At 36.3% G+C, this 12,500-nt stretch overlaps 1 protein-coding gene across 6 annotated transcripts in view; it reads left to right on the top strand.

Annotated features, from left to right (window-relative positions):
* LOC135196151 (uncharacterized) overlaps positions 1-12,500 on the top strand; it is a 240,051-nt gene that overhangs the window by 87,359 nt on the left and 140,192 nt on the right. For all 6 annotated transcript variants that reach the window (XM_064222710.1, XM_064222709.1, XM_064222708.1 and 3 more), the window contains exons 2-3: positions 6,084-8,236; positions 11,431-12,032. In XM_064222710.1, coding sequence (XP_064078780.1) covers positions 6,129-8,236; positions 11,431-12,032 — 2,710 coding nt within the window. In that variant the 5' untranslated portion in view covers positions 6,084-6,128. The remainder of the gene's footprint in view (positions 1-6,083; positions 8,237-11,430; positions 12,033-12,500) is intronic.

Here is a 12,500-nt window from a genome sequence, read left to right as displayed (position 1 = left end):
TTCTTGCTTGCAAGCAAGCAAACAAGAAAGGTATCTAGCGGATATATTTATTCAAGAAAAGTTCTTGAATAAATAAATATCTCCACTAGTTATCATCTAGTTGAAATGAGGTCCTGTTATCATTAATTGTATTGATACACAGAACAGTTGTGTAAATGATGCAGTCTATAAGATTACATATAAATATATAATTTTTTATAACTAACGCAATTGTTCTGTGCATTAATACAATTACTAACGAATACCATCCAGTTTCTATGAGGTCCTGTGTATGCGCGTGTGTGTGTGTTCATCAGTGTACAAACGTCCCAGATCTTAAGAGAGAGGGGATCGGAGTTGAGGAACGTGAAGGAACATCAAGATTCTCGTCACGTCCTTCTCCACACATACACACACGTACGCACAAACATAAGGCCGCCAACACACACACACACAGACTCAGCTTTCACATATAACATAAATTTCTGATATATGTGGGGAAAGCTGTAAGTTCTGATACTGAGAAGGTGTATCAGGAGAGATAATATCCTCTATTAATAATATTTAGGCTAATGAAATATAGCCCTAAAACAAGACACCACATATGGCAGACAATGCAAGTAATGGTACAAAACATGTTCATGCACTGATGATTCAAGAAATAAAGCTTTCTAAATCAAGGAAAAGTGCAAATTCGTAATCCAAACACACAATTGTCCGAAGCATATTAGCCTTTAACACCGGCCCCTCTCTCTCTCGGACACGCGCGCATGCGCAGACACACACACACAATGGAATACGCTTCAGAATGGCTGAGAATCAAGGCCGCTGAGCACGAATTGCTTGGATTCCCTTTCACCACCGCCTGGTCTAAATGGGGGAACCCTGAGAAAGCATTCTCTGCTTTTAATAATTGCCTCTTACTTTCAAAATACCCACGTAATAGGCCATTGCATTACTTAAATCGAATCTTAAACAGGATCACGTATGCCAAATTTGGCTGTTTTCATTTCACTCGTCAATTGCGTTGCTTAACATATTCACGGAAAAATCATTATCAGTAGATTTACCAAAAATTACCATTACTGCCAATAAAACTCATTTGAAATACACATTTACATAAAAAATTAAGTACTACCATAAAACGAAGAAAAAGAACAAGGAATAATTTAATTTTCTTAAAAAACAGCAAAGAAAATAACACCCATACATACATAAACTCACTAACTATATATAGTATATATAATCTCACCAGGCTGATAGGTAAAAATACGAAACGTAAAAATACGAAAAGTTTAAAAAAAAAAAAAAAAAAAAAAAAAAAAAAAAAAAAAAAAAAAAAAAAAAAAGTGCGGTGGCAATGTTTGTACAGGGGCTTGACTGTTAGAAGTATATGGTTTCAACAGATTATTATATAATAATATACTGGAAAGGAAGCGCGAAAACGTAATAAAGACGAGCATCTCCGGAGAAATTGATGAATTGCGTGCAAGGGTTAAAGTTACGGATGGGGTACAGAGCCAGCGAAGAGCGCATCATACGGGTAAAGGAAGGTAGGGGAGAAAATAAAAACAATAAATGATAAGATGAAGGGAAGGCTTAATGACAAAACGCATAACTTGAAGAACTTGAAGGCGAATAAAAGATTTCCTACGGGAAAATAAATAGAGAGAAATGAAAATGAACAAATGGTTTTGGGATAGAGAAGCAAAGAGTGATGAAGGCTGACGTAAATGCAGTCCTCGATTTAAAAAGGGAGTACTTGGAAGATTTTTTTTTTTTTTTTTTTTAATGAGGAAGATAGCAGAGGCAAAGCTTGCCAAGTGGGATTACTACCGAGAAGCTGAGGTAAAGTGGTGATCTGTGGTTTGTGCGGTGCATCTAGATGAGACATGCCTCAGGTGAATAATTGTATCATTATATTCGGATAAGTGATAAATATATGAAATGAAACATCGAACTTAAGCCAAAGGCCAAGCATTGGGACCTATGAGGTCATTCAGCGCTGAAACGGAAACATGAGTAGAATGGTTTGAAAGACGTAACGAAGAAAACCTCGCAGTTGCACTATGAAACAAGTGTAAGAAAAGGGTGGTTAGCAAGAAGGAAGAGAGAAAATATAAATGGAGGTACAATAAAAGGAATCAAAGGGGGTTGCACCCGGATTTTCTTTCAATTAATCAAATCTACAAAAATAAAAGTGGTCACCAAACATGAACGCCGTTTTTTTTTTAAAGAAATCCCTGGTTTCATTTTTTTTTTAACTTCTTAGTGCACTTTAATAAAAGCGTGTTCTAAAAAAATTTCTGCATTTTTTCTAAACCATGAAACCACCAGAGTGGTAATTAAATAACACGTATAGTTCGACAAACTATTTCAATATCGTAAAAAAAAAATAAATAAATAAAAATAAAAATTTAAAAAAAACTGACAAGCACAAAAACTTAGCAATAAAAATGCTAATAAATAAATAACTAAATAAAATAAAGATGAGGCGAGTTCAGATAACCATAGGATGACACGGTTTTAATTTCACATATGTTAGTTATCTCTGCTATGCAAAAAGGTTTTTCCTTTATGTATGAGAAATGACCTGTAGGATCATGGCAGACTTGACATTCGGTAATCTTCATACATCAGCAACACTTTGAAAAACAAACTTGTATAGCTAACATTTATTCACTGGTCAGGGGCCCAGGCGAAAACTTCAGATTCTGATTTTCAAAAAACTAAACCTACAAACGGGTTACGAGTCCTATATAAGTTAATCAAATTTTGGTAGTATTTCAACTCTGGACTGAAACTGAATTCTTAACGAACTAGTCCTTGGCACAAGGCCAGTCATAGTAAAAAAAAAAAAAAAAAAAAAAAAAAAAAAAAAAAAAAAAAAAAAAAAAGGTTTCATAAATTATTCCTTTTCCTTTCTTTCATCAAAAAATCCCAGAGTCAGGCCGGGTGAAAGAAAACATAGCCGGCTGCGTGGAGGTTATCGAACCAATTTACAGTTTGAGGTTTGATGCGTTATCGAGTTACCTGATAGTGCATTTGGCAAAAGTATTAATTTGGGAGAGCTGGGTGCTTTTATCGTAATTCAAAACGACTAAACTTAAAACAAATAATTAACAACCGCCAAAAATAACCCGTGACATTGGACCTCTTCAGATGAACAAAGAAGTTGAAAATAAAGTCTAAAAACTGAAAGAACAAGGAGCTGTCGTTCAATAACATTCTTGGACACAACAGTATCACAGATTAAGAAAAATGGCAATAAAACACAGACCTAAGGGTGCAGTGTGGAAACCATTGTTTTGTAGAACAATACGCAAAAATATGAAATATTAGAACTCTCTCTCTCTCTCTCATATGTGTGTGTGTAATATATATATATATATATATATATATATATATATATATACATATATACTGTGACGAACTGGCCAAGAGTATCAGCGTCTGGACACCATTAATACTTGGTGCACGAAGAAGCAAAAGATCTGTGTCTGGACACCATTAATATTTGTTAACCCAAATTGCCAAGTATCTGGTTACTATTTCACTTCCCATTTGTACTTGTTAGCACAAAAGACCCTTTTATTCCTGGGTCTGGGACACCCTTTGTACTTATGGCACAGTTTAAGTACCTGGTTATTACTTACCTCACTACAGCCAGACACCTGACCCTTCATCACAAATACTAAACGACTGAATACTATAAAGGTAATAGTGATCCCTTATAGAACTGAACAGTCAAGAAAACAATCAGTCTAAGTTCATTAAAATAGATGTTAGGTAATCTTAATTAAAGGGCATCACTCCTACAATTTCAAATCTAAGTATTTCCCTGATTCTGATTTATTTGTGGGAAACGGCACAATTATCACTCTATATTTCTACCTAAACAAAAAAAATATAATACTGTATTGTTATATACTGGCGGAAGTAAATGAAACTCTTCCAAAAAATTTAAATACAAAAATTTAATTCTAAATTCAAAATTTATAAGTGAAATTCACAATCTCAGGGAAATTGTTATTACTTGAAAACAAAAGTTTAATTAATTCTTGAATTAATTATTAAGAAAAATTAAATCAAAGTTTATCCAGAAAATTAATTAAATTAAATCATAAAGCAATAATTAAATTTGAAATGAAATTTAATTATATACAAATTAATTTACAAGTGTTAGATTCAAACAATTACACAATAGAATATTATTCAAACTAATTAAACAAAATGAAGAAAATGCAAAAAAAAAATATATATAATTCAAAATATGAAAACAATTAAAGCATTGACAGTACAAACATTAAGCATATAAAAATGGATATGTCAAAAGAACAAAGTAAAAGAAAAATTTATTGAAAATGATAATTTTATCCAATGGTAAAATAAAACCACGAAGTGCACTTCAAAACATTTGTAAAATACCTGTATATGCAGCTGCAGGTTAAAGGCCTGCTAACACTTTTACACTTTCGTGGGTGCCTTCACAAAACTAATAGAAATAATACTATGCTCAGATTCCACAAACAACACATTTTATCAAGAATCATAAGAGTGACCAATACAAATGTGAGTTTACAAATGTGTTACATTACGTTAATGAAAGTCTCGCGAAAGAGCGAGCGCGCGAGCGAGAGAGAGAGAGAGAGACTGTCCCTCACGCCAGCAGCTAGGTCTCGAGATCGAAAGAAGCGTTCTCTATCCCCATAAGCGTATGGGCGATTAGCATCTAGTTCAAGATGAAAACATATTACTACATCTCTCTACGTTAAACATGAATAACATCATCGTAGGGAAGGTTCTCGAAGCTCAATGCGGTCTGGGAGGTCCCTGCACGTGTAGTTACAGGCTAGATTGGGACGATAAAAAGATTAGCTTAGGTAAGGTCTTCTCAAGAAGTGAAAAACAAGCCTCTCCAGAGGCTTAAATATAAGCGCTTACTCTTTCTCTCTGTCTTACGTATGTTTCAAAATGGAAAGGTACTCTACTTAACACATGTTATCTACAAATTTGGGAATCTGAACACAAAAACATACATTTCATAACATGATACACAGGTTATGAGGTGAATTAATCATATTACCAAAATTATAATTACATTAAATAACTTACACTATAAGAATATATATATATGATAGGTAGTTCAACTTTCAATTACAATGCAAAGAAACCTGTGTTCGTATTTTAAAGCATCCGAGTACTGGACCGCCATATGACATACAAGCTCTGATTCCATTTACAGTTGTAAGCTGATTGATTGCTAAATGTTATCTCTAACATGCAATGTATGGATGGTTCCCTTTCGTCGACCTAAATCTGACAAGGAATCTTTAATTCAAATGTGTCTTGCATTTCAACTGATAATGGGTAACTTTACCCCATCATAAGTTGAAACACAAGAAATTTGAATAAATGAAAAGTTGTCAGATTTAGGGCGACGAAGGTGAACCAATCAGTGTAAATGGAATCCGAGCGTGTCTTATTTGGTGGTCCACTTTTCAGATAATTCAAATATCTCTAGCAACTTTTACAAATGTGATAATAATGACAGGGCAAATACATTTGTAATGCTTGAAGTGATGACAGTATACTTAGGGAACAAAAACTGATAACAGAGGAGATTTTAAAATACAGGTTCTATTAGTTCCTCGATTTGAACCATTTAAAAGCAGGCACGTGGGGGTATGTTTTGGAGATTTATGTACTAAACGTTATTGACACAAGCAATATCGAATTTACAACAATAATTTTAACTTTCACTGCTTCCTCTAACGTTTGATATGTTCTACTGAGTAATCACGAGGCCTATAACTCCATTTACGTACGACATTCTTGAAATAATTAGCACTTGTACTTACTGAAATCGTACCAAGAATGTGGTAGAGGCCTATCCTTGATAAGAACATGTGATTCCGCTGCTTTTAAAAATTCATCCGGTTTTTTCAACTTTCAACACAATCGACCCCACGTTTACTTAAACAACAAACAAATATTCTTTCAGAAACGGAAATAAGACATTAAAATTCTTGATACTAAGCACACAAGTTTCCATTTCGTGTGAGCATAAGTACAAGACCTAACCTTCTTACATTCTATTTCAGGTTTAACTATCAAATCTCGTAGTAAATGATTAAAAAGAAAGGAAAATGGTGTACGTGGACCTACCTGGGGCCCCGGAGTGTCCTAAAATTTCAAAAGACATAGAACTATCTCAATCGAAAAATGCATTAGAAAATCCACAAAAAAATAATTCGAAAAATGGGAGTACTACCGATTTAAACGACAACCGGACGAGTGACCTTCCCCAAATCTTTGCTGTAAGTAAAAACGAAGAGAGGACAACGCAAAGCCGCTCATGGGATAACTATCCCGAATGTGGAAAGGAAAGTATAGGAACCTTGAAAACTGAAGTTACTCCCAGCATGTTGTGCATTACAGATCCGGAAAGTGAAAAGAGTGACATGTATTCTCAAGAAAAGCAGAAACATTTTGATATCAAAACCAGTCAAAGTAATTCTTTATTGAACAATGAATCAAAGGACGTTGAAAACAACACCATCTCCACGAGAAACATAACAGATAACAACGTAGACAGTTATGCTACGGATGAATTTGACACCGACTGCGAAATTGAAATAGTACCAGAATTCACCGCTCTAGACAACGGTGCTAGCCCTTTGCTTAGGTCTAGAATGAAGCATATCCCAAAGTGTACCAATAAAGTGACCTTAAGCCGACCCGATACAACTGAGGCCGACCAGAATAGCGAAAGCACTCTACAGAATCTACTTTACAATTTCGAAACCTCTGTCACACAGTATGAACAATCCGTCCTCGATTCTCCTATATCCGTCTCGGATTATGTAGATAGAAGGGGCGAATCGAATGACCCACACACACTGCCTCACTGTTTCTTCGGCGGTTTCGACATTGCTAATGATTCGAACCTTCTGCACGACTTCGCAAACTTCCACTTTGATGAAGAAGACTACAGCACGACCATCATCGTTCAAGAAGGCGATGACGACGATGATTCAGTCATCATCTTACACACGGAACAATCGGGCAAGTCTCAGAATCCTCCCAACATCCTATGGAATGAACCACGTGTCCTCTCTTCGCTGAGTGACGTGTCTCTTATCGATGTAGAGGATTCGTCCCTCTGGAAAGACTGCGCTCTCCTGAAGGACTATTCCCCTTCCACGGAATGCTCGCCCTTCAAGGACTTTGCCTCATTGAATGACTTTTCCCTCATGGGGGAAACTTCTCCATCTCCTCTCCAAAACGTTTCCCCATTGGAAAACTCCTCGCTTGTTTCCACCAGAGATAATTCACCTTCGAGAGAGACAAATTCTGTAAAAGAAATTTCCCTCCAAAGTAACATCGCTTCACCGATGCAAGATATACCTCCTCTACCAATGGAAAACGAAAAACCAGAAACCTCACCATCAGCGCCTCCTTTAGGATGTGTCGATGGTGCGAATTCTACTCAAGGGGACGTTTCAGCATCGATCCCAATAACAGCAGAGTTACCTGGAAAAGGTGCCTCAACAACAGAACCGGCTCTCGACACTTATGAAAAACCTAAAGACACATTCAAAACGTCTCTCATATCGACCAAATTAACACAGGACACCATACCAACAAATTCACACATAACCACCAAGGCTTCGTTGGCCACTGCCCCGGAAATAACGGCTTCCCCTGCAAATGACAATACAATTGAATCGCCGATGGTTCAGGAGACTTGCTCTAAAGAAATTCCTACATATAAAGAACATACCAAAATTCAAGATGGTACATTTCCCTTTGGGATGGAGAACAAAAGTCGTGGAATCTTAGCTAGCTGCCAAGTTCCAAAAAGCGTGGCTGAAATTCCAGAAGCACTCCTTAATATGAAGGACACTCATATAAAATCCCCTACGAAACATTCCAAGAGTGGCAAATCCTTGCAAAGTAGATTACATAATGAGAACTGCAAAGGAAACTCTTGGAGAGACTTCAAGATGGACCCTTCAGACATCGTCGATACCCTCACTCGACCATATCGAGAGAGAGAGAAACACAAGCCGAAAAGTACCAAAACAAAAAGTTGTCAACATTCCAGCGACAACTCTTCTGGAATTAAACATGATCGGAAGGAATCTCTGGACGGGAAAAAGGGTTCCCAAAAGACAAAGAATGACATCGGAGATTCCTTCGGGCCAAGATTCTTTGCTGATCTTTGTAGTCTTTGGCCAGATATAATAGTCAGGTAAGTGGAATTTTTCTACATTTCGTACACAACATTTAATTTAATTTAAGGGCTACAGTCAAACTGGAAATTCCGTCTCAGAGCTGTCAAGTTCCAAACACTATATATAAACAAAGGTAGGTATAATGTGCCTCTAATTATACAGGAATTAAAATGCTTTTCCGGAAGTATTTTTCTCTACTAAATATAATTAGGCCTAAATTTTATAAAGGTATGTAAATCATTAATTAATTCACAAGCCCATTGAGCTCCAAAACAGCGAACAATTACGATGAAAGTGAAACGAAAATTTTACACTTTTATTTAACCCTTCCTGACATTTTACAGTTACTCCATTGTCTCCTTCTATCACATTCATTTGTACTTGCTAATTATCACCAATTTTATATCATTACGAATTTCTCCCTAGTTCCAAAAATTGCTGGAAACCAAATACTATTTTCCATTACTAATGAAACACCACCTATTTTTGGGATAATTTTCCCATTTTAACATAAAAGTAATTTTCACAGCAGGAATTTTTTTCACAGGTTAACCCACAACAAAATACAATGTACATATGTATGTTTGTATGTGTGTATAGTATATATACACATATGTATGTGTACAAAAAAATGGAAAATGTAGGTGCAAAGTCGTGAAATAAAAGGGGAAAGAAAGAAACCGAGAAAAGGCTGGTGACTGTAGATGACAAGTGTTTATTGATGACAGGAAGGAAGCTACACAACTGGTAAAACAATCTGGAAGTGTACGGTAGGGGAGGAAGTTGAGAGTGAATTTGAGAGCGAGTGCCAATTAGAGTCAAGTTCTGGTAAATGCCAATGAGGAAAATGAGTGTACAAGGGAAGTGCAACAGGTGAAGCAAGGAAGCCAGCCACCTTAGTTGGTGCTCAAATTTTTGGCGAGCGTTTATTTGCGTAATAAACGTGAGTCAGAAGAGTTGAAAGGTAAAAAACAAAAACAAAAAAAAAAACGTCGTAAAATAGTTGGCATGGAGAGAAAGGAGTGGTCAGTGGTGTCACTTGACGTGGTCAAGATGTCATTAATGACGATAGGATGACGATAGGTTGGTGATGTTTAAGGAGACAGCGAGTGTAAGCAAGGAATAGACGAAAGGAGGAAAGTTATACACAAAAGGACGATACAAGATAGAAACACCTGGAAAAGGCTTAGTAAAACAGCGACCTCGAATAAGGATTAAACAGACTACTAGACATACTTCATACACACGTGTGTATGTATGCATGAATGTATGTGTACCGTATGCCTTACGCACAATACCAGCCTATAACAGCAAGACCAAAGCCGAGAGAGAGAGAGAGAGAGAGAGAGAGAGAGAGAGAGAGAGAGAGAGAGAGAGAGAGAAATCCCCTGCTAGAATTCCTGTGGGAAATGGCAGTACAGTAGTATCAACCGATAGAATCCCCAGCCAATAACACTGAAACAACTTCTGTCCCTGTAATCTAAACCTCCATCCATCCTGAACCCCTTTCTGCTATTCCGCGGCCTATATCGCTTAGGAATGGTTGGCTATTTCCCTCATCCATCCGATATTTGTAACAGTCTACCTTCAAATGTAAATGTAAACGAGACCATTTCACCTACGGCACATCTATTCGTATTTGTATTTACATTCCATTTCCCATAAACATGTACAAAAACACCTGCAATGTTCTCTCTCTCTCTCTCTCCTCTTCTCTCTTCTCCTCTCACTTCCTCTCTCTCCTCTCTCTCTCTCTCTCTCTCTCTCTCTCTCTCTCTCTCTCTCTCTCTCTCCAGGTAAGCCCCCATAGGACCTGGCAAACTCCAGCAAAGCTTTCCCCCACAACTAATGACCAAAACCGCCACAACTGCTGCAAATGTTTTATTGTTTGTTGTTTTGCCTCTCCAATGAAGTTCAATATTAAAAAATTGTGTTTTGCGGCTTATAACGATCCCTCGCGTTATTCTTCAATATTAGTAAATCCTCTTAATTTTTACCTTCTTAAGTTACCAAAACATTTTCACCATAATTTTAGCCGAAACTTAAAAATCAATATAAATAATCTTTAACGTAAAACAGAATTTAAACTCACCAAGCTATAAATATAAAAAAAAATCACACATTTTCCATTACGCAACTAATACCTCTCCCACACTCATGCTACGTGGAATTAATTCTCGTTATAGTTCTCAGAATTAATCACCTGCATGAAATTAAAAAAAATGGAATACAGCGATGTGAATTGTCAAAAGTTAATGATATAAGAACATAAATAGTGCTCAATATCAAACCGAATAAAGAACAAATTTGCATTATTTACTTTCCTGTTTAATATTATGATCCTACTACTACTACTATATAATAATAATAATAATAATAATAATAATAATAATAATAATAATGATGATGTCTACATTAACCCATAACACTGAAGAACAAAACACTCAAAGACGAAGCAACATATGGCCAGGAGATTCAATAAAACCAACATTGATAACCCTACTCAACAATATTGTTTGCGTTAATACCAATCAAATAACTATATCAAATATTGGTATAAGACAATGTCTCTTGAAATGGGGAAGCCCGACAGATCCAAGTCAATATCAGACCTAAACTAACTTGGGCCATTTATACTTCCAACGGTCAAACCTATCTTAAAACTTCGTGTGTGTGTGTGTGTGTGTGGGGATAGAGAGAGAGAGAGAGAGAGAGAGAGAGAGAGAGAGAGAGAGAGAGAGAGAGAGAGAGAGAGAGAGAGAGAGAGAGAATGCAAAATAACGAAATCCAGCGACTTGTTTCTCTTTTCTCTCTTCATATGAAAACAGAGTTTACTTAACCTTCAGCCATTTTTCTATTACTTCATCGACAATTTGACCTATCAACTTTTATCCAAAAACCAACCTATATATATATATATTTCGAGTTGTTCAGTTATCATTTTAATAATTCAGACCTGTCCCCTAATTCAGTAGTCTCGTTATGGTAACCCGACTTCGACTTATCACTAGTAGTTACCAACGTAACCATATTCATGTACTGGATAGATAGATACAGATAGATTGATGTGTAAAAAAAAAAATTAATCTTATTTCTTTAATCTAACTGTATATCCACATTTAATCAAAATTAAAACTCCTTTTATTTTCCAGATTCCCCATTCGCATATAGGGACTTGCCTTAACGTATCTTTTCTTTTCTTTTCCCACAGATTAGCACACGACATATCCTTAGAATCGCCGTCAGTGGAGGAAGCCCCAGACCCTCCGGATCCCCCCAGCCTTATCGAAAGTGAACGCCGCGAGTCCTGCGATGGGGAAGAAGAAATCCTACAGAGTCCCCGCCCTCAACCCAACAGCCCACGGCCTCAGCCGGAGGGCAAATGTTGTTCGGATGAAGACCCCTGCTGCCCGCAGCTGATGGCGGAACACACCAGCGAACTCCGAGCAGCAGCGGCGGCGGCATCTACCGGGAGCCCGAAGCGTCAGGTCTTACTCTCAGGTCCTTGCATAAGCGCAGGACTGCAACCTGTGTCCTGTCCTAGTCCTATATGCGGCAGTCCAGCGCCGAGACGGCCGAGGCCCATGAGTTCGTCGGGCCCTTCCAGCGTCGAGAGCATTGACAGCACCGACACTGCAGACATCAGCATGGCCGAGTTTTTTTCCGGCGACCTGGAGGACCTCTTAGAAATAGAAGCCACGACACCACCCGATGGGGACCTGGATGGTACGGAAAGATCATCTGGCTCTTGGGACCAGAAACCCAACGAAAGGAAGAGACGGAAACTGCCGGAGATTCCCAAGAACAAAAAATGTGAGTGAAGACATTTCATTGTATTATATTACAACATTCAATAATATATATATATATATAAATATATATATATATATTATATAGATATAGATATAGTATATATATATATATATATATATTATAAGATATATACAGATAGAGATATATAGAGATATAAATATATATATATATATATATATGATATATAGATATAGATATATATAGAATATAGATAGATATAGATATATAGATATATATAGATATAGATATATATAGATATAGATAGATATAGACTATAGATAGATATAGATATAGATAGATATATAGATATAGATATATATATAGATATAGATATATATAGATATAGATATATATAGATAGATATATATATAGATATATATATATATATAGTTATATTATATATTATATATAGACATAATATAAAATATAATTATATAAATATAATATATATATATATATTTATATATA

The sequence above is a fragment of the Macrobrachium nipponense genome, chromosome 17 (assembly GCF_015104395.2).
Source record: "Macrobrachium nipponense isolate FS-2020 chromosome 17, ASM1510439v2, whole genome shotgun sequence".
In the NCBI taxonomy this organism is placed as follows: Eukaryota; Metazoa; Arthropoda; class Malacostraca; order Decapoda; family Palaemonidae; genus Macrobrachium; species Macrobrachium nipponense.
Note: the sequence above shows the minus strand (reverse complement) of the source record. Positions and strands in the feature narration are given on the sequence as shown.